This window comes from Columba livia, chromosome 20 (genome assembly GCF_036013475.1).
Source record: "Columba livia isolate bColLiv1 breed racing homer chromosome 20, bColLiv1.pat.W.v2, whole genome shotgun sequence".
Taxonomy (NCBI): domain Eukaryota; kingdom Metazoa; phylum Chordata; class Aves; order Columbiformes; family Columbidae; genus Columba; species Columba livia.
The window spans coordinates 2,937,482-2,963,314 of NC_088621.1; the positions used below are offsets into that span (position 1 = coordinate 2,937,482).

The window sequence follows — 25,833 nt, forward strand, 5'->3', positions numbered from 1 at the left end:
TACTTGTAGAGCTGCTGCAGGCAGAGGTCCAGGCACTCGCCCTCCACCTCCTCCTCCGTGATGTACTCCGAGAGCGGCCGGGGCAGCGGGGGCAGCGGCGGGGGAGGCGGCGGTGGGGCAGGCGGCTGAGGGTCGCCGGCATCGCCCTCTCCCTCCTCCGCCTCGGCGGCCGTTCCCGCTTCTCCCTCTGCCCCGGGGTCCTCGTCAGCGGGGGCCGCGGCGTCGTCAGTTGGGGGGGGAGCCGGCGCCGGCTCCGGCTCTGCCCCGAAGGGCCCGCGGAACTCGCCCAAGAACAGCTCGAGGAAGCGGCGGTAGCTCTTCTCCTCCGCGCTGGTGCCGCCGCTGCCGCTGCCCGAGCCGCCCGCGGCCATTGCTTCGCATTCCCGGCCGCCCGCCGGCGGATCAGCACTGCGCCCGCAGAGAGCTCCCTGCCCGCCGCCGGCAGCCGCCTGCTGCCCGCCCGCCTGCGCGCGCGCTCCCGAGCCGGACCCGCGGGGGCGCGCACGCCGCGGGAGGAGGTGGGGGGGGCGAGGGGTGCGCGGCTCCGCGGCGGGAGCGGGGCCGCCCTGAGGGGGCCGAGGGGCCGCGGCCTGAGGGGGCGGGAAAGGGCGGCAGGCCGAGCGGGCGGAGAGCGGCCCGGGGGAGGCAGGTGGAGGGGGGGCAGGCGCGCTGACAGCCGCGCCGTTGCGATGAGTCATGCGAAGGCAGCCAGACGCGTAGGTTCCTCACAGGAACCCGAAGGAAACCTGAGAGCGCGTTCCCTGTTACCTAATCTCTGCCTCAGGATTTCCCTGCGCTCATCGTTTCCGGCGCCGGTGTCGCCTCCGCGGGCTCGCAGCCAGGACGGGGCCGCAGGGTAAGCGGGGCCGGGGGCGGCCCGGCCTCACCCCCCGGTGTGGGGGCATCGGCAGCCCCGGGCCGGCTGCCAGGAGCAGCCTCTGAACGGCGGTTTTAAAACCAGAGTGGGTCAGCGTGAGGGAAACGGCCGGCCGTGAAACACACGGTATTTCGGTGAAAGTGTCCCCTCTGGTGACCCTGTGGCGGGTCCGTGTGGGGCCCGCGCCCCCCAACTGCCCAAATACTCCCCGCGTTCCCAGGAGAGCTTGGGAGTCAGATTTACCCATTCCCAACAAAAATCCCAACACCCGTTTATGTGCAAGATTGGCATATGTATAGCCAAGTGGGTTTATAAATGATACGTTCTATGATGCCTGCACATTCGATGTCCTGGCACAGCAGAGTTAATAAGTGGCTGAAGATAAAACACTGACTGAAATGTAAAAGTTATAGCCAGTCCGTGGTTATAACTATACAAATACTGTGTAGGTGTTGTTCTGAGGGACGTGGTTCAGTGGAGGACTTGGCAGTGCCAGGTAACGGTTGGACTTGATGATCTTAAGGGTCTTTTCTAACCTAAATGGTATCTTCTTTCTATCTATGGTATCCCACTGCTGTTAAATAAAGGTCTTTCTTTTGTGAAAGGCGTTTTGCCTAGTTTGATTCCTTGCTGCTGAAAAGCTATTTTCAGAGCTGTCAGATCCATAAATGCCAGCAGCGAACAGGTATAATTGTCACACATTTAAAATAGTTTGTACGCATGGGAGGGAATGATATCCTTAATGTCAGATATACCTTGAAAAATGGCCAAATCATGAGCCTCATATGCAAAAATATTCTCAAATTTTAATGGATTATAACAAGGACAGGAGCTTGCTGTAACCTGTTGTTCTCTGCATTGGAGTAATTACCTCTGCATGTCAGGTGCTGCTGTAAATCTGTCTTCTGTTTGGTGAATTGTTATTTCAGAACCAAACTAATTTTAGAATATTTCCGGCAACTGCATTGACTGATCATATTGCAATCTTGTGAATATGTAAAAGCCATGAGAGTTAAAAATGTGATTGTCACAGTTAGTCTTAGTCTTTCACAGCCAAAAGCTACTAAAGTTACAGAAAATTGCATAGCTTCTCCTGAAATATACCTCTTAGTATTTTTTTTCAGCATACCATTGATATATTTTTCAATTTAACATTCATTTATTTAGGAATGCCCCGTGGGTTTGAGGGGTAAAAAACATCATAGTTCTTTATGAAGAGAGAGCCCACAGTTGCAGCTGCTGATGTCATTGCTGGATTTTGGTTTTATTTTTTCTAGGTTTCTGGGTACTGCATCATCAGTGAGTCACAAGCCTCAAGAGAATGCATATCAATGCAAGTATCAAAAAAGCACTTTTAAATGCATGATTAGTTGTTTTTCACTAGTAGTTCAGAGGCAGTTGGGGTTTCTAAGAAACTGTAATCCAGATAATCAATTATGATGTCAATTCTAAAAATTCATATTATAGTATGTCTTAGGGAAATACCAGCTAATTCTACAATGTATGATCAGATTCATGTTGCATGACAAACAGCAATTAAAGCTATCCAAGAAGAGTTTCAAAAGCATTTAATAGTATTTTTCTTAAATTCTTGTTAATTGTATATTTTTTTAATTGTTTCAAACAGCACGAAGAATATTTGAGAGTAATACCTATCTGTATCATGTTGAAATGTTAAAGTTACCAGATGTCCTTGATTCATCTTGGCAGTCCCCATGTGCTTTTCATCATTTGTCTAATTGCAGAGGACACTAATTAAAATGAAATGGAGTAGAACTTTGTACTCAGGATACTTTGTCAAGTTTTGGCACTGTGGTCAAGTTAGCATTGTTTTGCTTCAATATTAAATAAAGAGCTTATGGCTCAGCGCCATGCTGACATTTGTTTCTGGGAGGGAAGGTGAAAAACCATTCTTATTAACCCGCGGTGTGGAACATATGGCAGCTGTGGGTGGTGTGGCTGAGTTGGGCAGCCAGGAACCTGCTATCGCTCCGCTCTGTGCAGACACCGGGGTGGGCAATTACCGCACAAGGCAGCCACGCTGCTGCCGCTGCCCCGAAAAGGACACTCAGAATACAATGCATTATCAAGTAAAGCACTAATCTATGAGAGGCGTGTTTGGTACAATTAAGAAATGTTTTTAGTGTTTGGTAACTCTGGAAGCTAAATTTAGAACGGCTCGGTGCACCCTGGCTTGCCAGGCAGCAGCAGTATGAGTGGTTCCTGTGTGATGAGGTTAGGTGGATGGAATAGAGCAGTCAGACAGAAAGGGACCTGGGGGTACTAATGGACAGGAAGCTCAACATGAGCCAGCAGTGTGCCCAGGTGGCCAAGAAGGCCAACGGTATCCTGTCCTGTATCAAAAACAGCGTGGTCAGCAGGACAAGGGCACTGATCCTTCCCCTGTGCTCTGCATTGGGGAGGCCACACCTGGAGTATTGTGTTCAGTTCTGGGCCCCTCAGCTCAGGAAAGAGATTGAAGTGCTGGAGCGGGTCCAGAGAAGAGCAACACGACTGGTGAAGGGACTTGAACATAAGACCTATGAGGAGAGGCTGAGGGAGCTGGGCTTGTTTAGTCTAGAGAAGAGGAGGCTTAGAGGTGAGCTCAGCACTCTCTATAACTACCTGAAGGGAAGTTATAGCCAGGTGGGGATTGGTCTCTTCTCCCAGGCAGTCAGCAATAGGACAAGGGGCCATGGGCTTAAACTCTGCCAGGGGAAATTTAGGCTGGATATTAGAAAGAAATTCTTTGCAGAGAGAGTGGTCAGGCATTGGAATGGCTGCCCAGGGAGGTGCTGGACTCGCCGTCCCTAGCGGTTTTTAAACTGAGATTGGACGTGGCACTTAGTGCCATGATCTAGTAAACGGACTAGAGTTGGACCAAGGGTTGGACTCTATGATCTCTGAGGTCTTTTCCAACCCAGTCAATTCTGTGTGATTCTGTGTGATTCTGTGTGAATAAATGCACAATTAATAAAATTTCAAGTCTGAAGTAACTGATTTGCAACATATTATCAGAGGATAGGACTTAACAGGTGTTTGTGTCCTTTGCAGCTTCATCATGTTGCATTTTTTTTAAAAGAAGGTCTTACACTGTGATGTTGGAAGAAATCTGTTTAATTTTAGCCTTAAAATGGTGTCTTCCTCTTTCTCATTTTACTGGTGAGAAATAAGCAGGATTTGAGCAGGCCGTGGGGAGGTGACCTGAATTGTATGGAGTGCAAAAAGAAGTGCTTTTTATTTTTATTGTAACCTTTGGAAGTGATTCTTGTACACTGACACGTAGGAAAACTGAAGAGGCATTAAGAACGATTTGACAGTATTCAATAAATCTATGGTATACACTCTAACACCGTACAAAAGGGTATAATGGGAAAAGGCAATGGTAAATAAATTGCCTTTCCAAAGTAATACCTAAAAAAAGTAGGGCTTTTGCAGTAAACCAGAAGTAATTTTGGAAGCTATAGTCTGTTTTCCTGGCCACATGAAACCACCAGAAAAGCAAGTATTTCCAAGCCTTTGGCTGTTCTCGTTTTGAAGGCACATCTACTGTTGAATGTACTGTTGTATATGGGATGATATATGAAATGATGCTTGCAAGATGCTGCTGGAAGAGATTCAAATTCTTGATATGTATTCATATGATCAATATCGGTCACCTTGTGAATGTGAATATGTATAAGTCTTTTTATAGCTCTTCAAACTCTATTGTTCAATTCACTAAAATAATTTAAATTGGTTAAGAGTAAAGACAGGAAGAATTCGAAAGGAATACAGGGAAAAGGCTCTTGGTGACAAGCTGCTTTGAGCTCCAGTTCATTTTCCTAGGTTCAATCTGTGTTGAACTGCAGGTTTAAAAAACCCAGTAACTCCTGTTACCACTGTTTTTCTGGCTCCTTTACTGTAACAAGTACTGTATTAGGATATTCATAAGTACCAAAGTACTTATCTCTATTTCTTTCTCTCACTGTTTTTTCTTTTAAGTTTTTGAGGTCAAATCAGCTTTTCCAGTTTAATAGTCGAAGATGATTCTGAAATATCTATATCCACTGCAAAACACAGCATTTCAGGCTTGAATCCCGCTTCCAAAGCTGTCATGGAAATTTCCAATCCCATTCCAATGGAAAATTCCTTTTTTCATCCTTCCATTCAGATCCCGTTTTAGGAAAGGGGGTCCTTTGTACAGCAGTAGTGAGAAACGGGGTATTAGCCCATGCCTATTTAGTTAGATTTGGAAATCTGTTGGAGAAAAGTATGTGGAAGAAAGAATAACGAAAAGCCAAGCCCTTTGCCATGACTAAACAGGTCTGGAACAGTGTCGAAGCAGATATAGCACAATGTGCCTTGTTTCCCATTAACAAAGGCAAAGACGAATACCAAATTTGTTACATCATAAAACCTTTGATTGACTGTTTGAAGTGTGACCGTAGATGAGAGCCCGTGGGATTGCCGCAGCAAAACGCACTGACCACAGAATGCTTGGTAACATGGCCTGGATTTTGTCAAACCGTGAGATCATCCTGCAGGCAGGAGCGCATCAGGGTCCAATATCTTCTTGTTAAGGTTGATCCACTTCAGCAGTCAGTCACTCTTCATTATCATAATTTCCTTTTACTGCTAAGCGGAGATGAGGGGTGCAGACCTCCTGGATATCAGCAGCCGACAGAGCTTGCAGGCAGTGGTTCCGTGCCAGGTCCTTCCTCTGTACTTTCCATTTTTGCAACACATTTCATCAGAGGCTGACGTCCCACAGTACCATGCTGTGAGAATAGAGCACTACTGGAATTCCTGAGCCTGAAGCTCACTTCTGCTCAGAGGAGGCAATACAAAATGCCATACCTCTTAAATCCTATTTATAATCTGTTCTAGGGATTTAATGGTCTGTGCATATTCTGCCTTTTTGGAGTGGAGGGTGAAGTTCAGCCTAAAATAAGAGCAAAGTTTAAGGCAGGTGCTTAGTGGGATTTAAAAAATTCTGTTGGTTCTTCCACAGACTTACTTTAAATGACTTGTTCATCATCTCACTGTGGAATAGATTCCTGATTCTGTGATAACTCTGCTCCAGTCACAATATGGAAAGAATCACTAAGCAAGTGTAGTTGTAACCATGTTGCTAAAGTGGTGGTGGTTCACACTAAATAAATTAGAGTATTAGAAGTATACATCAGAAATTTTAAACTCCAAAATAATGCAATGTGAGATGCCAAACTGAGCAAGTATTCAAACAGCATGTTGGGAGGCTTTGAGAAAAGCACCTAGATCAAATTAGAACCATTTATTGAGGTCTGTAGAGTTCCCTCTTTACTTTCCTTTATACATTACTAGATATTTTACATTTTAAACATTCTGTCTTCCCATTGTCTGAAACTGAAATGTGATTTTTTTTCTTTTAATGTCCTGATTCTTCTCTGGCACCATTTAAATAAATGGTAAGTAATTTTTGTAACAAAATGAACAGTATTAGTTAAAATTCTTGAAGAATGACTTAGTAAAATACATGCTTTTCTATGCATCCTTTCAGCATACAATCTAACCTTTTTACTGCTTATGTAGTGACTGATCTGTTGCTTATAATACCATTTATTATTCCTATAGATGTAGTTAACTGTGCAGAGCTTAAACTCTCTAATAAATCGATAGTGCATATTGTACGAATATTTATTGCTTGCAGGAAGCAAGACAGTATCTTACAGTTTAACAGAGGGTGCATTTGTGGGTGAAATTCAGCGCTGGGAAGGGGGCCAGTTCCCGCTGATTTCATTCTTCAGTCTAGAACATGAACGCAGAAATCTCGCCCTCACCGAGGGAAGCCAACTCCCCTGTCCCCAGTCATCCCAAGTGACGCTGTGGCCGGAAGCCACACGATGTTGAATACATGGCCTGTGGAGAGGGGAAGCCCAGGAGCAGGTACCAGCTGGCTCTGGTTCTGCGGCGCAGGGCGACTGGTGCGGAGGAGGACGGGACAGGCTGGTCCACGGCCCCAGGACGCTGCCACCTCTGGCACCCGGTGCCTCATGGCTCCCCTGCAGCCGGGCTGTGGGCTCAAACTGGTTGGGAATCACCAGTTACCCTCCCTGTTTCTCATCCTGTACAAAAAGTATTATTTCCCTTACATATTCTGTTGTAATATTTGTGTTACTGCAATGTAAGCGCTCTATTTATTCCATTTCCCTCAAGGTACTCTGTCTTCGGACAAGAAAGCATCAAACCGTACTTCAAAACTTAATCATTGTCGAGGGTTAAGATTGTGGGGTGACAATAAAACCCTGGCAGATGTATTGTTAACCCCCTCTCCCCCCCCACTTCCCCCTTTTTGCCCCTCCCTCTCCCCCCTTCCCACAGGCAATCAGGAGGGAAAGAAGGACAGAGAGAAGAGAGTTGGAAAAAATTAACAATGTTTTACTAATGCTACTAATAAGAATAGAGAAAAATAATACAAAATATACAAAACCAATCTTGAAAGTCTCAGCAACTGCAGAGCCGGCACCCAAAGTCCTGGACTGGACTCTGCAGCCAACCGGAGCTGGATTCAGTCTCTCACTAGGCCTCAGTTCGCTGGGACGACTAGCAAGGTCCTCTGCTAATGTCACCATGAGCAGAAGGGACGAGATCCTCGTGATCTCGCACTTTTATATGCAGTATTCACGTGAATGGGATGTTATACACAGTTGGTCAGTTTCTTGGTCACTTGTTTCTCGTCGCCCCTCTGGCGAGATGTCCATCTGTGCTTATCAATAAGTTTGCATTCCATTGCTAGGTTTACCAAAACATGTGTCTGGTTCTCCAGGAAAATGCAGTTAATATGAAGCTTTAGCTGACAGGCAAAATTCACCGAGAGAGAAACTTGTTTTTAGCAAAACCAGGACAATCATATATATTTCATACAGGATTAGAATGTGTTAAAACAATATAATACAGCTTAATGTGAGCGTGGTAAAGACAATCTCTTCTGAGAAGCTGGAACACAATGACTTGTCCTTCAACTTGCATATCTTCTTTTGTTCAGGAAAAGGGTGGGGTTCAAAAGGCAGGCGGTAAGGACTTCACCTTTGTTCATCCGTTAAATACCTTAGAATAAATTTAATTTCAGTCTCCCCAAATAACTAAAGGAACAGTAACTGAAATTCAACAGAAAAATAGCTGTTATATTTTAAATGTACTGTTCTCAGCACTGCATTCAGCATTCAGATTAGCAGCTGAGTCTCCTTCCACATTAGTCAACCAGTTCGTAATTGATTTCAACATGGGACTGTTTGAACTTGGCTACACATTCTCACCTTCAGATGAGCTATTTATTCTTCATATTTTCTTAATTTTATTCTCTTTGGTAGCTAGTTCGTTTCTCAGTGTTTCATAAGGGAAAGAGGTGCAGAACACATAAAACCAGGAAGAAATAAATTGTTGTTTTCTCTGTCCAAACTAGAATTTCAAAGCAGGATTTGGGCTTGAGAAGGAGTACAGTGTGACCACAGTGTTTTCCTGTTGCCAAGCCCTGTGGTAGAAACTGTTATTCTTGTTGCGGTGACGAAGTAGGTTCCTACACCACAAGTAAATGTCTTTCCTACAAAACGGAATCATTCAAAACTCAGCATGACAGTTAAAGCTTTTGCCTTTCAGAAAATTGGGACTTAAAAAGCAAATCAAATAACCTGTTTTATTTTTGATTCAGTGCCATGACATTGGCTAGTTAGAATCTTTTTGTGCTGTCATAAAGTTCTCTTGTGCCACTCACTGTTGCTCACTGATGCTGTGACAAGCAAGAGAATTGTAGGGACATGTAAGAAAATATCAGCTTGCCATGGAAGATTTATTGGTGAGGCAACGGTCAAATTCTTTCTTTATATGCAATTCTAAGCCTGGAACAGCTTCCTTCTCTCCAGCAGATAGAACGAAATCTGCCTCATTTCATCTAATTTTGCCTCCGCCAACAGATTCTTCTCTGTAGTTCTGGTCTGCAGAGCTGATTTTTATAATAGCTTCAATATGAAAACCAAAGAATTAAAATCTCAGCATAGAGAGGCTCCAATGCTTCCTTTGCATGTTTTTAACTCCCACTGTTAACCAGTAACTCTGCAATTTTTTTATTTTGATAATGATGCCTGGAATACTGGAAGATCTGGTATTTACTCAGACAAAACGATTTATCTTGGTATAACAAGATCAGCATCTCAGCTGGGGCTTCTGGATGCTACTCTACTACCAACAAAATAAAAACCCCCTGTCAACTGAAATCAATAGTATTGGAGACACATCCTTACTCTCCTCACACACAGAAGCGCGTGTTGAGGATATTCAATCAGAACACAATAAATTGAGAGAAACGGGTTTTTCCATAAATATCAAACGTGTTAAATAGCAGCTATCAGTTGTAACCAGCAGTGCTTCTTAAAATATTGCTACAACACTCTTAACGGATGGTTTTCCTTGTGGCTACGTAGGCATGTGCGCTGCGCTGGCTCCCCCTCCTCTTGCGCTGCAATACGTAGGAAGCCGCCGTTCCCAAGCGGAGCGTTTGCTGACATCACATGCGGTAGGATCCTTTTGTTTGCCTGTGTCTCCTGCATTGAAATGTTTGTCTGAGTCACAATCCCGCCGCCGTTCTTTCTCTATGTCACCCTTGCTTCTCCCTGACTCACAGTTTTGAAGTTTTCACACAGCCCAGTTTGCTGCATAGCAATGGAATACTTTTCCTTTTAATATTTTATTATGTAATTTATATCTAAACACTATAATGATCCAAAAAAATCACAGCCACTTTTTTTTTGCAGCTTTTTGAATAAAGAAGTTTTGTGACTCAGATGCAGCACAGAATTTTGTTTCAAAGCAAAGTCAGTTTAGTGTTACTAAATTAAAAATTGAAGATAGTGACTCCCACAACTTGAGTTCTCCATTTAGCCTGCTGGCTGAGTTTCCTCAGCTATAACATTATCCAGCGCTATGCCAGAAAGGGGTTGTATGTGTGCATGTGTACAGACAAATACTTCGCATAATTGAAGTAATTACTGTTTTGTACTGCGGTACCTTTCTTCTCCTCTAATAATCTTATTGATTTGTTTTCTCTTAATAAAAAGAGGACAAATCCCTGCTTTATTTTCAGTGTACTTTCATTCTTTCATTTGGTTTAGATTCTGGAGCTGCTAATGTATTGCTGGTGCCTAAGAAACCTGGGTTTCCTCTTTATTAAAGCAACAAACAAAACAGATCCTAATTACAGCATCTTCGTTCTGAATCCTTTGCTATGAAAAGAACATGGAAGCCGAGGGCTGTGCAGCAGTTTGGTTCAAGCTCAAGCGATGGTAGAATAGTCTTACTAAGACGTTACCGTGCTGGATTAAATCTTTTGCCCTTCAGATCTAGTCTTTCCTCTCTGTTGTTACCATAAGATAAATGAGAAGTTGAACCCGCGGCTTCGGTTGTCCTTGATCAAGGACTTTGCAGCAGGTAAGGGCTGATGGCCCGGTCTGGCACAGCATTTAGGTTCCTATTTATCTTAGAGCATCCATCAGCAGCTCCACTGCCTTCTGCCCTGCTCTGAGGCATGTGAGCAGATTGCCGCAGGAAACCTTGTTAAAATTCAGATACACACAAAACCAGATGATTGATCAAGACATGTATCATTAATGTAATGTATTAGACGCTTGCATTTCATTTTTTTTTCCCCAAAGTAGTTGTATTCTCCATCTCCCAAAAAAAACCTGAAACCCCTTGTTATAGAAAACATAGAATTTTATTATAAAAGTAAAATTATGCCATACACAAAGGAATTTCCTGCAACAGAAATTTGCATATTGCAGTCTTAATGTTAAAATAATATCCAGAGCAGGAGTTTAGATTAGAGTCTCTCGGGCTGCCTTTGGTTGCATGTTCACTATGCAACTGTTCTCAGGCATCACGCATTTTTTAACCTTCGACTCTGGAATCGCTGTTACTTTTCCTCTTCTCTCCGTGGCCGTTTGCGAGGGTTCATTTCAGTATCTTCTGCATTTTGAGTGACAGCTGGAAGCTGCACATCTCGGAAACCATGAGACTGTAACATATAAGCAACATCATGTGATAACACTTTATGGATATACTGCATGGGTAACTGCTTCCCAGAAGATCAGGTATAATGCTGTCATTTATTTTAGATGAGCGGCCACAGAACGTTGATAGACCAGGCCAAGCTCAGAACTGCACGATTTTCAACACACATGACAACTAATAATTATGTCTGTTTTTTAAAGATACTTCATTTTCACCAACCAGGTTCCCTATTCATTTTATCTAACAACTCCTATGACTATGAAGCCCTGCTTCTCTCTAAATTATGTTGCCTATTTAAATAAATTAAAAGCCAAAGCCTTCAGCCCTTTCTCAAGCTCCCACAGAAGCACAATGACTGGATTAATTGCCTCAATCATTTTCAGAAACAAAACTCTGCACTTCGACAACCTAGGATATTTTTATGTAGCTACTTAATGAACTGAAAACATCAATGAGACATTGTAAGAGAGCAGCATATCTGAATCGGTCTCTAGACTGCAAAGACTGCCCCAGCATAGTAATTTATGGGACACAAAGGGATGAGAACCTTTAGCTGCCAAAAACTATTAATAAATGTTGAAGTGAAAACTAGATGCTGCTACGCAGAGAGCTTGAAGTGATCTCTTTGCCTTAGTACCATTCCTATTTTCTGTTACCTTAGGTCGCAATTAAATGATTTTAAAAGATTTTAAAATATGAAAGATCTGGAAAAGCAGTTAGTTAAGCGTGTCACCGATGCAGATGGAAATGCTGAGATGTTACGTGAAGCCTGCAACTGTCTTCCCGTCTCCAGACAAACGCTGTGCAGGGAGCACTGCCAGCTCAGTGACGACTTCAGGAGGAAAAGGGTTTAATCTGAAAAATTGCTTTGGGGATCCTAAATGCTCAGGTAGAGACAGCGTGGGGATGAGAGCATTTTGGGCTGGTGCAGTGTGAAAAAGCAGGTAGAATTACCATCAGACCTGACTCTTCTAAAATGCCAGTGTCCCCTACACCAAGATCAACCCAAACCAAAACACAACCCAGTCCGAATTGGTTTGTGTAAGTCTCCCATTTCTATATTTCTGTTTCTCAATGCCTCACCTCAGGCAGCCTGCTGTTTTCAAAGGAACAAACAGCAAGAGGTGCCACAAGGGCAGAATTTGTGCAGTCCCTCTGCTATTATAAGCAACTCAAGTGTTATTCTAAATAGCATAAGGGGGTATCTTTAAGTTTAGTGTTTCACTGCTGCTTGCATCTAATCTCTGCCATTCCCCTCAGGCACAAAGGTGGATCTGTAGCCAAGAATCCACTTAATCCAGCACGCTAGACTCCCAGTGAAAGCATTCCAATGGTTATAAAGGCCAGAACACCATAAAGTAGGCTGCTTAGTATGGATGTTTTGCATTTAAAGGCACGTACCTTCTGGGCATAGCGCCTTGAAAAATCCAAGAGTTTTGTGTATATTTGTGAAGTTGTTACTGGTTTTTAGATGGCAAGAACGTGGCTAATGGAGCCAAGGACGTACAAAGCTGAGATAGTCTGCAGTCATTTTGAATTGTTCTTTAACCTTCTGGCATTTACAGACTGCATCAAGATTGACAAAGATAGATGGCTTTATTACTTGAGCCGTATTCTCACTGCTGGTCTGGCAGACCCTTCACAGCTCAGGGAAATACTGACAATTCCTATCCAGAATATAGGTCCTGGGTCTCTATGTTTCATGATTAAATAATCAGGCCACGTTACCTGGGAAATGTAGGTGGATTGGATGATCTACTTACTCCCTTGTGCATAAATCAATTTACATTTCTATACTCTGCACTTAAGAATGAACCCTGTGAAAGAAACTCCACTTAATTTGATAGGTGTTCCACGGCTTCCACGCTTGCCCAGAGCAGTGACCGACTTGCCAGCGTGACGGGAAGGACACGCTGAGAGGGAACTAGAGCTCGGTCACTAAGTTACACACTTCTCCCTCAGCTTACAGGCACGGAGCAGCCGGTTTGTCAATGGTACTAAACCATCTAATTTGCATAAGCCTAAACATCTTCAAGGATCTAGGCTTGAGGAACTTATTATTATATTTTTAAATTATCTTATTTTATGTGCTGGTTATACATAGATGTGCTAGATCAGATTTGGAAACGCTGAATGTGTATTTACATCTTCCAGCTTAACTACGGAGATGGGAATGAGAAATGATAACAGCGGACTGTTACCGTCAGACCTGAATTTCATGAAAGAAATGGAGAATACATTCTTTTTTTCCTTACAGAAACCATCTGCTGAAGCAGCTCAACAGGATTAAGAGAAAAAACACAGGGATAATCTTAAGTTTTAACAAATCTTTGATTAGGATACACTCTCAACTGTATGTCAAGATTGTGTGCATTCACACAGAAGAAGAGAGCATAGCTGCTTTATAATGCATATAAAACTGAAAGAAAAAGGCAATTGAAGTGTCTAAGACAAAATCCATCTGTTTGTCAGCTGGAAAGGGCCGCGCACTCACATCACATGAGCCAAACAACTTTGGGACATCGTCCCACTTACCCTTCCAGTCTTTACAGAGTTAAGAAATATATGTATATTTGCAGTATTTCTTCTGTCCAGGTGAATACATTCAGAGTTAAAAAAAAAAGTGATTTATATTTGATAGCTTGAAGACCTCATCTTAGGGCAACATTAAAATCTGCAGGAAATGCTATGGCAACGTGTTTCCATGAGGACACATAGCAAATAGTTGTGGCATGTACCTATGTATCTGATATTTGAAGATACGAGTCGAGCGGTGGGGTTTTTTTAAAACCTAAATACAGCTTAGGCAGTATGCATTCTCATTAACGTGTATCTGAGCACTCCACGAAAGAAAATAATCACAGGATTTAACTCGGGATGAATGAGAACTCCAGCCATAAGCTGAAAGCTCTTCATATGATACAGACAGAGGAGAAAAATCTCTACAGATCGGCTGGTCGTAGGGTCACTGGTAGGATGGAGCTATGAAAGAGATAAATACAACCTCAGTTATATCAGGCAATGAACTTAAAGCAGAGATGTGGAAATATGTAAGCACATAGCACTATTGAGACCTCTGGAATACCACGTACGATTCTGGTCACCCTTGTCCTAAAAAGATGAACTCAACTGGAGCAGATGCAGAGAGGAGCAACTGGGGAAACAACCACCTACCTGACAAGGGAGAAAACAGCTTGTTCCAGGCTCAGAGAGCACATTATTGTTCTCCATAACTGCACTTAGGCCAAAACTTAACATCAAGGGCAGATAAAATCAGCAATACTTACACAAGAACAGATGGGGACAGGCTGGCTGTAAATGTGATCTGGAAATCAAAATGCTTTCACTCTAAGACTAACACGCTGGGTCATTTTTCTAAAGGGAAAAGGTGCAAAATACTCATCAACCTGGAGACATCGCAATATTGCTGGTTACCGTCAGAAGGCAACTGAAAGGCAACACTGAGAAAGCGAACATCATTCTTAGATTTGTTCATGTGTCTGAAAATTCCTTTACAGGTAACAATTTGCCCCCATCGCTGCATTTCCATCCCAAAAGAAATACTAACTGTAATGCAATAGGGTATGGTTGACTCCTCCTGACTCGGTGACTTGTACAACGTTGCCAACCTGGTTAAACAAAAACCAGATAATTATGATTAGTGAATACAATAATAAAAATTGCAAGTCATCAAATGACCAGACCAAGTTTTCCCCCAGTCATGGGGCAGGTGACAAGTCCAATTCTTATATACTGTCATATAGGTCATTTAAACCATGGATGCCAAATTCCCATCCTTACATGACCTGTCAGCTCAAATACAATGCAGACCTACTAAAATGAGTGACTGATTAATTAGCCTTATTTCATCACAGTATTTAGTCACATTTTTGGAATAATATTCACTATGAGTTAATTCCAAATGCCATTTTCTTAAAATGCAAACAAAAAAGGGGTCTGAGCACAACTCCTTCCTGCTGCATTTACCAATCATTTGTTCACTGACCTCTCAAAGTTGGGAGACACCCTCAAGAATTCAAATACTTCTAGGGAGGTTTTTTTCTAGGGATTTCACAAGCCTGTCAATACAACCTAGCGAATGGAGAATGAGAATAAGATGCTCCATTTCTAGGCCTGACCTTGCCACTGACATACAGCATAACCTTGAGAAAATCATTTCCCTTGTGCTTCTCTAACACTTCTTTGATTTTGTGCATTTAGACTCTAAGCGACGCATCCTGATTTGTACTTACACAGCGCATAGCCCAATAGATGCTTGCATGATCTAGAGAGAAAATTGCAAAGCCCCTCAAAGCAAGGGGTTTCTCAGCCAGTCCCAGGGCTGAAAACATCCCCAAAACTCACGTAAAGCCGGTACAGAAAGCGTTTCGCTCTCTGTATCAAGACACCCTGCCAAAGGTCCTGTTATTTATTTCGGGGGGTTTTTCACCTCCCTGCGGTACCATTCTATTAGAGAGCACGTAATTACAGCCTGAGGAACACTGCCACTTTGTATTAGCTACACAGGGAATTCCTCAGAACATTTAAGCCGTGTTATGCTCCACAAAACAGCCTGAATCTGAAGGTGCAGGAGCCGTGCTTTTCCAAGCGCTCAGCTGGAGCTCTGCTGTGTGCCTCTGACTCAACAGGATCTTTCCTCACAGCATCGAGAACCCTTATAATTAAACTCTGACATTTGCAACAGTATGAAGAGACAGGTATCATATATGGCCAAAGCCAAAAAAAAAAAAAAGGCAAATGGATTCTCAAATGGTCATCTTTGTGTCTCAGTAACCTAATATAAAACCAAGAACAAAATCACAATGGATCATCAGGTATAGGTGGTTTGTGTAAAAATGCAACAGAACGTAGCTACTTCTGCTTTTCACAGATAGGCAGTTGTAACTGGAATTGCTGTGCTTCTGCAGGCCCCACTCTGTATTAGCTGCATATTTAGAACAGTAAATAAACCACGTTTGTCTGTCCTTGGCTTGCTCTCCGCAACCTGTATCTGCAGCCTTCCTGGCTGTGCTGCAGAAGAAGAAAAAAGCTCTTTACTTTTGATCTATAAAATTAACTTTTGTTCACTCTGCAATCATGTTGATGCAACTTCTCTCTTATAAAGGCTGTTAACTAATCAGTGATGTTAATTTAATTCCAAATTAAAAAGCCTGCTGTAATCATTCTGCATTGCCTTCAAACTCAGAATTTAAAGCAAAACTCCACGAGGAAGCGACACTGCATTTTTTGTTCAAGTTTAACAAGTAAAACTATGCACAACATTGCAGTGGCATTTTTATTCGTTGTTTGCAGAAGATTAGGGAATTGAAGCAAGGCTTCTTAATCTCAAATTGCTGCATTGTGATACTATATACAAGACAAATTTAACTGACTGGGAAAGCAAAATGAGCTTGCAATATCCTGAAGAGGGGAGAAAGGCCAGGAAACACATCTCATCGCAACAGACACAACTTCATCCTGGTTTTAGAAAGGTCATCCTCATTCCTTTGGCCTTTTAAAAACCATCTTCCACAGGTCAGCTCTGCACTGGACATGCAGCTCTCCCCCTCCCTCTCTGCAGCTCGCTGTCACTTGGTTTCTGCACAGCTGTCCGGTTTTGCAGAACCATCCTGCTGCGTTTAAAAGCAAAAAGGTCCAAACGCTGCCACCGCGGCTCAGCGGGCCTGCGGTCCATCCTCCCCAGTACCCCCGGGTAGGTGCAAAGCCTTCTTCAGCATCTTTGGCTTTGTACTGCCTGGGGCCTAAAAGTCTGAAGCACAGAAATTCCTCTCCCTGCTTACAAACTGCAGATAACGACAAAAAAATTCAGCTTAGCCACCAGATCCTAAACTTTTGTGTCTGAGCAACCGCCGTTAGGATGTTCTGTTTTGGTGAGACACGGTGTCTTGTCAGAAAGCACGGACAGCAGCGAGCAAGCTGACCGTGGTGCGGAGGATGAGCCTGACAGTTGGGCCCACGCTGTCTTAGGCTGAACTAGAAAGCTCTTCTTGAGCCTCAGCAGCCTGGGACATGGCCAGGAGTCACATCCAAATACCTGCCAGGCCACCAAAGCCAGTCTGGAAAAGGCTCTCAAATGTCACATTTGTCATTATTATTACATACCTCCCTTGCCCGCATTTTCTCTTACCTCTGACTGTTGTCCCAGTGCAAGATTAAACGGACAGTAGCAGCATGTCCCCAGCTTTCTCCTGCGTGACACAAAATGACAGGCTATTTTATTTATCTCCTGTAATAGCAGCATCATCAGTAAACTGAACTGAAATTAGACCAGTCTTCCAAAAAAACCCCATGATTAAAACATATACACCCTTCTCGCAGTAATGAACTACATCTTTTTCATACGTGCAAGGATTTCACAACTAGATTATTAAATATACAGAGACAAGGAATAACCTCTGTGCTCACCGTGTTTTATAGAAAGCTTGATGCAATACTTCCATATTTATAGAGAGATTTTATAGATACCCAATAAAGGACAAATACAGACAAATCTTGAAAAAAGAGGCAGCATGAAGAAACGATTTCTCTAATTACTACTGAAGAAGTCTAGTGAGTATGTCTAAATCCTACTTCAAAAATGCGATATTCTGTCTCTCAGGCATAATTATGAGCAAACATCACTCCCTCTGGGATGTAAGCTTTGGGAGAAAGTAAATGATTATTAAAGTATTAATGGCCCCTGAAGCAGTCTGCTGCTTCTGACAGCAAAATGCAAAAGAACACAACCGCAAGCAAGCGGTGGGGAGAGTGGTGGGAGGAAGAGAAGTTTGGATTGTCATCCTGTTTGAGAGGAAACTACTGTTTCAGTTCACACCTGACCACAAGCTCAGTCCATTTATAGGCAGTTTTATTGGATGTTTTCCTCTGTTTCTCCCAGGAGACTCCAGAGATGGATTGCACTTTAAAACAGTCGTTTTGGTGAAGCGCTGCAAGGCTCTCCCGCTCACCTGCGCGCAGCCCTGGGACCTCGGAATCCTTGCCTTGCTGGTCTCCATCAGGTCAGCCCCATGTGCTCTGGTATTCATTACAGCACGGAGAAAGAAGAAAATGATTCAACTGTAATGAAGACCTAGACCCTCTCGGCATCTTGCCAGAGCTTGCTCCACGATATCCAAGCTGAGATTAAAGATTTTGGCTATCAGACACAGTTTCGAGACAGAGATCAAAACGCATTTTACAATGGGTACAAATTCTACACCAGAATGTTTCCAACTGTATCGAATATGAGAGAAAAATGCTACTGTAAAATAAGATATTTCTGTGTTAAACTGGCTGTAGATTAATATTTGACCTTCTTTCTAAATATATCCAGTAGAAATGTCTAGGAACATCCAGCTTAGCTATCACTAGAGGGAAAGAAAGCTGTCCCCTTCATAAAGCTCTTGCCTTAATACTTTGCAGCATCTGTGCTTTTTTTTTCATAAATAAGAACTTCCCTTCTGCTAGGAAGCTGAATACGAGTTTAGAGATTAATGCTCTTCTGAAATCTTAGAGCAGACTGTTTCTAAGGCTTACCAATCAATGGGGAAAAAGAATATATACTTAGGGGAGGCAACAGGATTGATTTTTCTTGGGGTTTTGCTGCCGATGCCTCCCTCAATAGTTCCTTTGGCTACAACCAACCATGCAGGAGTAGGAGCTGCTTTAGCTTTTACGATGGGACTGTTGAAATAGCATCCCTTTAGAGAGGGTCATAAAAATCCCCTTGGAATCCAGCAGCTCAATACTTGCACCAAGTCTATGGAGTAAATTCCCATCTTTGCACCACTCTGAAATGCTCAACTTGAGATATCGCGGTTTAGGATCAGGGGAATATCTCTTAGCTTAAATATTTTACCAACTGCTACCAAGTTTCATTTTTGCAGGAGTACACACGACTCAGTTTAACAGCACTGTGTGGTTACACCCATTCTGGTGAGAGTCACAATCAGTTTATGGTCAATATGAGGTTATGCCAAGCTAAATGTTTGTAAAAGAAAATATGTGCAAGACAATATGTGATATCTTTGAATTATAACCTACTCTGAATGTCTTCACATTCTTTACTGTCCCTATGACTCAATAAACACAACAGCTCTCAAACAACACTGGCCATTGAAAAAAGACAGAATCTGTTATCTTTAATGGAGTTTGTAGCCAGAAAGGCTGCCAAAAATGATACATCAGAGAGCAAGAGGCAAAAATGACAAAAAGGGTCAGATACTGGAAGCTGGGTCTTTATCTGCATGCACAGCTCAAAATTCCACGTTCTTCACAGTCTCGGAGGAGCTGGTCAGTATTGTTCATTTTATCTTACATCTGTGCCAAATGGTTCAGTGCTGTACGGACACCGAGAACATCTCTGCCTTTGTACTGTCCCCTCAGAACAAGGGAATCATTACTTAGTGCACGGAAATTGAAGCAGAGAATTTGTGCCCTTTAAGTACATCATAAAATACTACAAAGTTACAACCTGAAATAAGATTTAAACGCTGTGCTTTTTCTTCATTTGTCAAAATGAAGAAGAACTGTTCTATTTTCCACTGTGACTGCAGGAGAAGAGTCTATGTGGGGTATTCTGCTCATTTCAGGAAAAAAATGGAGCAAAAAAACACTTGAAGTCACTGTGTGGCTGAGGATCACATGTAGAACCTCCCTCTACATCATTACTATAGAGAGCACCAGGCGGAGAGTTCCAGCTATGCAGCAAACATGAAACACCTTTGCAAAGTGTTACCGGAATGCATTCAAGTGCAATGGCAAAATAAACAATTAGAACTGTTTGGAGAGGCAGTGAATTCTCAGGGAGTTTAGGAAATCACAGCTTAGTTTGAGGTGTGCAAATGTTAGGCTGTGTTCTCCTCTTAATGCTTTAACCTGTTCATCACGACATTCCCGCTAGAGCTTTACTGCACCCAAGTCCGTCCCTACGTTTTTTGCACGATCATTCACAAGCCAGTTTCAGTGTTAACTACCTGATTTATCAGAGGTTTACTTATTATTTAAAAAGCTGAAGTGTACCTGGTCCGCTTTTGGCAGAAACAGATTGGAAGACAATCACATCAACAGCTCAGCCAGCACATAGGATGCGGCAGAGTTCCACAATGCTGGCAGTTCCAGATGGGTCTGATGGGCTCAACAAACAATTCCATTTTCTTTGTACATGATGCCAAAAGAAAGGAAATCATAGATTGGAAGATTAACTCAGTTTTCCACTCACCAGCTAAACACCTACCTAAAGCAGGTACCAACATGGGCTGGCTTTGTCCAAACCTCGTTGTCATTTGGTTTGTCAGAACTACCTAGAAGAGGAAACAGAAGCAAGAGAGGGATTTTTCAAAAGCTTTTATCAGTAGTTACTTGGGCAAAACTCTTTCTTACTGTAATGAAGCTTTTATGTTAACAAGAAGAATCTGTAGAACTGCCTCATCTTTTCCCAAGAACCAAACCAAAATAAGATAACCTTGCAAAATGTATTTTCAGTTTGCATGGCAGGTAGATTTCCTTCACTCAGGACTTTCAAGAAACCTACATTTCTTCCTTCCCAAGGGATGCAAACTCTGCATAACTTGTATATTCCACCGTATTTGTGCTAAGAACTGTTTGGATCTGTAATGGGATGCTCATGACTTGTACTAGCCCTCTAGGAAGAGAGAGATTCCAGCCACTGAGGCATAAATGAACTTGGTGGTGCTGCTCCAAGCAAGCATGAGCCCGGTGATTAACAGAATTTCTGCACCTTGTAGTCTAAAAATGCGCAAGTGGGTACAATACAAAGCAGAATGCAAGTGAACAGACAGAGCGGGGGAGTGTTTTCGCAGCACGAATCACTCGTAGGAGGTTCACAGACAGTCTAGGTTAGATCCCTGGTAGAAGTGGGGGTGGGTGAGACAGAAAAGAGCCAGGAATATTAATTGCAAAGTTCATTAAAAATGAAAAATAAAAAAAAATGTACCTATCTTACACCCTGGGGGTTTTCATTGTTTGACATGCTTGTATGATTCCTGCTTGAACAGTTAAGAGAAGTGTGTTAAAGCAAGCAGTTCCACTGAACACAGCAAAACTTTACAGAGCTGAAAGCCCCAAGACATACATCGTGCATTTTAGAGAAGTAACTAATTATAAACGGATGATAACAGCCCCAAATAGGCTCCCCATCTCCCTGCTGGACAGGGGCTGGTCTGGGTATCCCAGCACAACCCAGCCAGGGTTTAGAAACTAAAGGAATGTATTTCCTACCCTATGAGAGCTTCCAGACCACCCAGCATCCACCCAACAAGCAATCTCTGGCACATGAGCTGAATTTAGACTGGAACTAACTCAAAAAAGGAACAGGAGGGCCAACCTGAGTTAATTTCTGAATCTCTGTGACTGATCACAAGTATTTAGCAAGCGTTTGTACTAAGCTCCTCACTTGTTCAATAGAAATAAGTTTTATACGGTTCCCTTGATCAGAGATAAAAAAATAGACTGTACAAATGACAACTGCTCCTGCTCAAGGTCACCAGGTACCCAGTTGCAGAGGGAAAGCACTTGGTAAACGGGAGGCTGTGCAAATCAAGCAGCTGTAGAGCATTCATCTCCCTTGGTGCCCCACCAGCAGGAAGAAGCTTCGTAACCCATGTCAGGGCGAGGGCAGAGGGTGCAAACCCATCGCCCGACCCGGGCGGCACGTCGAGCCGCGCTCCTTCCCTTCCCGCGGCCGTCAGAGGAAGCACAAGGCGAGGTTTGTTTTTAGCACTTACGAACAAAAGCCAATCGAGCGGGCTGCGGGTGACAAGGTTACAAGTCACCTGGAAACAGTGACAGGCACAAGCACCATTTTGAGCCTGTGTAAGCTCTAATTCCCGAACAATGCTTTTCTGGGCTGGAAAAGACTTGCCCAAACAATTCCTGGAAGAGAAGTAGCTTCTGAGTGCCATCTGCTGGCTGCGCGGCTCAGGATTTGCTGGCCTCCATATTGGCGTAAATGACATGGAAACAATGCCCACGCAGGGAGCCCTGGGTTTCCAAGCCAAACTAGCAGAGAAAGTGGTTTTCCTCCCTAAGAACAGTTCCTCTGCTAAGACAGTAGTTTATTTTCAAATGAGGAGTGGAAAATTACGTTGGAACTGCAACGTGCTCTGATGTATCTTAATGCATGCGCTTTGTAGGTAGAAGTCACCAAGGGAGCATTGCTTGTCCGACCAAATAATTAAAGATGATGTGAAACAGCACAACAAATTGATATGCTACCATTTAATTAGGATCCACAGGATGCTTTTAATGCAAATTTTACTTATTTTGGCAAATCTAGGAATTTTCCACCTAAACAGTTTTGCCTGTGTGATCCATCTATATTTACTGACCAAACTGGCAAACATGAGCGTAGAGGACATTCTTGCAGTTTTATTTTGCTGTTCACAATCACAAATCACATGTAATTCTTTGCACCTTTTGTGATTTAAACCTGCCCCAGGCTTACCGCTGATTTATGATCATTTGCTATGATGATCAGCTGCTGTGCCAGACCGTTCAAGAGCCTCGTCCGAAGTGAGAGGTCCTCAAAGTCATGGCGAAAAGGAAATGCAATTCCATCAAGTACCACCAGTCGGACCTCGACGTGGAACAAAACGAAAAACTACCATTACTATGCCGCAAACCAGAGACAAAAAGCAGTAAGATGTCTTTTTAAGTGCATTGAAATGTTTTACGTAAGGCAATGGCAATATTTTATTTCATACTCAGACGTGCACGACAGTATAACACCTATTGTCTATCTCTATATATCAGCGATAAGCAGTATTTCACACGAGTGCAGGGAAAAGAGCCTCCAGCTCCAAACAGGCTAATACACCAAGTGCAGTTCTGCATTACGCATGGATAGGAGCTCAGGCCGTAGCTGCACCAGCTTAAACAAAGCGCTGCACTAAGCTCTGCATTAGTTAACTCAGCACAGAGCTGCCCTTCTGCCTGTTTCAGACCTCGCTTGCTCCCTTAGCCGACTTGACCCTGAAGAACCTGGTACTGAATAGAAAATAACAAAGCTGGACTTAGAGCCTTGCAGAAGAGAAGCTGCAGAAAAAAATAAGTTGTTAAACATCAGAATTGTACTTCAATCAACTCTCCACTATTTCACCTTCTCCCTCAAAAAATAAAATGCAAATCAAAACTAGAATGCATGCTGCCTGCAGTCACTGACAACCCCTCTGATTCTAAGGCTCGTATCAGTGATCTAGCTTAGAAACACAGATTTTAACAGACGTTTAAAGGTATTCCACGCACTGTGCAAGGAGCTGAGTATCTATCTTGCCTGAAGATGTTTGCTTTGCTGAATTATTTCGTTGGTAGCATTCATTAGCTGAAGCTAGAGCACAATGCTCTGCTGGCCCATCGCCCTCAAGACACTATATAAGTATTAGTCTGGGATTTTGATTTATTCCAACTTCATTTGTTGTAGCTGTTTTGATTTGATTGTTGGTTGTATTTGTCTGAAATACAGAAGGGAGATGGATATTCTTCCAGTGTTCACATGTTTGGATGTCACTCAGCTCCTCGGTGTCTACAAGTTCTTTTTGACTTTCAGAGCAATCAGCGTAACAGTATAAACACGAGTCATGCTACAAAGCAATGTATATTTAGTTATATAACTTGCCTATCAGATTAACATGTCCTGGTAGGAAGCAATTTAGTTTATTTTCTCCCAGTTCTACTTACAAAACAGCAAACAAGTAGATTTAAAGTATTCAAAAGTAGGCTGTACAGAGAAAACTTGGAAACACTTGCCTTCTCCATGTCTGTTTGTCTCTACTAGACCTTAATTATGTTTATTATGACAAGAGTATTTTCTAACATAGTCTTTTTCGTATTATTGGTCTTTCTCATGTTATTAACAAGACCTCAAACTAATTCATATTTCCAAATAACACTCTCTACAAAACCCCTAAAACCTGGAGGTTTCCTGTGGTCCCAGCCCCAGCTCCAGCTCTGCACAGGGGGCCCAGACTCATTTTAACGAGAGCGGGACTGCAATGAGCATCTGTCAAATCACTGACAGCCCGTCCAAGGAACCACCAGAAGGTCTTATGGTTCTCCTGCAACCTTCAGCGCTTCAGGCTCCAGGCCAAGCACAGATAAATCGGCACAGATGGTACCAGAGAACTGCAGCCCAGGGTAACTGTGCTAATGAAGCCATGTACTTTCCACAAGAGCAAACACAACAGGGCACCGTTAGGACCTGGCAGAGGAAGGGAAATACCAGACTACACTAAGCAAAAGTAAAGCTCCCATCTGCGCTTTCAAGAACATAACAGCTTCCAAAAATGGGAATGATATGCGAGAGACAATCTAACAAAACAGCACTGATTTGTGCTCTGGTAGAATGAGGCGCAAGTCGTCTTCCCCAAATCTTGCTGGGGAGTGATCTGCTGTGCAGAATCTAGAAATCTGGAAGGGAGGTGGTGAAAATCTGCCTTACAAGAGCATTTCACTGAGACACTGGGTATTAGGAAACTTTTTGGCTGTGGTCCACCTGAGAGTCAAGCTGCAGGCTCTGGTTGCTTGTAGCAACAGATGTATTGGGAAGAAGGAGAAGAGTCACTTTCTGGATGCCAACACGGTGCAGGATGCTTCTGGTCCTCAGGGATCTTCTAGGACCGAAAAACGGCACTAAGCCTTTCTGATCCCCCTGCATGACGGTCAGCACATGCACACCTGGCTCAGAGACTCTTTCCTAAGGCAGTTTCGTGACGATTCACAACTCAGTGCTCACAGAAATGTAACAACATGTGGCAACACAGATCCAGTATCTTTGCCTCAAAGTGAAAATCCAGGATGCGAGCAGCAGTCGTAGCAAAAGCAAATTACTCTCAAGAGTAATAGGGATGGGAATGAAAAAGCAATCAAGCTTTACATTTGTACTCTGGCATCAGCCAATACATTACAGTCAAGCTGATGAGGTACCAAAGTGTTACTCATGTTACTCTTACTATAACAGATGAACATCCCTGAAAATCTTTAGTGTGAAGACAAGTGGCATCCTCTGCTAAGTCTGCAATAACCCTTACCTTGGAATGCTCTGAAAGAAAGTCTGGGAGGAGGTAAACCTGTGCAAGCAGCTCTATGTAGTCACGACAACGGAAGTAATATATGTGAGAAAGGATACTTTCCAGAGAGAAAGTCTCCAAAGCTTTTAGATGATCTGAGAACAAATAAATAGATGAGTAAATGAGTCAGACGTCTGTACTAGCCTGTTGTGACTTTGATCATTCTATCAAGCTATGCCTTCCACATATAGCAACAGCAAAACCCCCAGAAACAGTCCAGGTAAAGAGTGTGGGAAACGTACTTTCCATCTGGCTTGAAAGTCAAGGTGGTGGTGAGCAGATGCGATCTCAGCATTTGCACACAGATACACCGGAGGCTCCGAGGGAGCGCTCCAAAAATGAAAACATTATTTCTGAAAAAATAACTTTCCTAGTAGATGATTTTCAAGCCAGAACACTGCCAGAGGAGAACAGTGACTATTAATCATCCATTGTTTAATGTACAGGCAGTAGCTCATTTAATATGGTGTCCTTTTACCTCTTTTCAAACAGAACTTTGCCACATAAAATACTCCAAAAAAGTTGTGTCAGTATACCCAACACACCAATGACTTATAGAATAAAACCTTCATTAACTACAACCTGGCTATACTGACCTTATGGAGGAGCCAAATTCCAGCTACAGTTCTACAATATGGGGCTTCAGTAGCAACAAATTGTCTTAAGAAATTCTGCAGCTGCTCTTCCTGTCCCTGCATTGCTGCACATTACCCCTCAGTTTTGCTGACAGAGTTGTGTTTGGGTTTTGCTGTAAATTTGATCATTAATGTGCTAATCAACAACAACAAAAAAGCCAAATACCTCACATACCTAAAACCCAGAAATTATCATGTAGAAAAAGAATTATTC

The 25,833-nt window shown here is 42.9% G+C and overlaps 2 protein-coding genes and 1 long non-coding RNA gene across 3 annotated transcripts in view; 1 reads left to right on the top strand and 2 right to left on the bottom strand.

Annotated features, from left to right (window-relative positions):
* PPM1E (protein phosphatase, Mg2+/Mn2+ dependent 1E) overlaps positions 1-833 on the bottom strand; it is a 57,355-nt gene extending 56,522 nt beyond the window's left edge. The window contains exon 1 of the mRNA XM_065036787.1: positions 1-833. Coding sequence (XP_064892859.1) covers positions 1-698 — 698 coding nt within the window. The 5' untranslated portion in view covers positions 699-833.
* Positions 634-18,952, top strand: LOC135575904 (uncharacterized). Its single transcript, XR_010467334.1, has 4 exons — positions 634-856; positions 2,155-2,210; positions 9,316-9,407; positions 17,799-18,952. It is a non-coding gene; the product is annotated as an uncharacterized LOC135575904 (long non-coding RNA).
* Positions 10,583-25,833, bottom strand: part of RAD51C (RAD51 paralog C) — an 18,069-nt gene continuing 2,818 nt past the window's right edge. Inside the window, exons 4-9 of the mRNA XM_065036788.1 lie at positions 24,946-25,079; positions 22,365-22,496; positions 20,136-20,202; positions 17,049-17,109; positions 14,469-14,529; positions 10,583-10,904 (exon numbers count right to left, since the gene is read on the bottom strand). Of these exons, the coding sequence (XP_064892860.1) occupies positions 10,803-10,904; positions 14,469-14,529; positions 17,049-17,109; positions 20,136-20,202; positions 22,365-22,496; positions 24,946-25,079 (557 nt within the window). The 3' untranslated portion in view covers positions 10,583-10,802. The remainder of the gene's footprint in view (positions 10,905-14,468; positions 14,530-17,048; positions 17,110-20,135; positions 20,203-22,364; positions 22,497-24,945; positions 25,080-25,833) is intronic.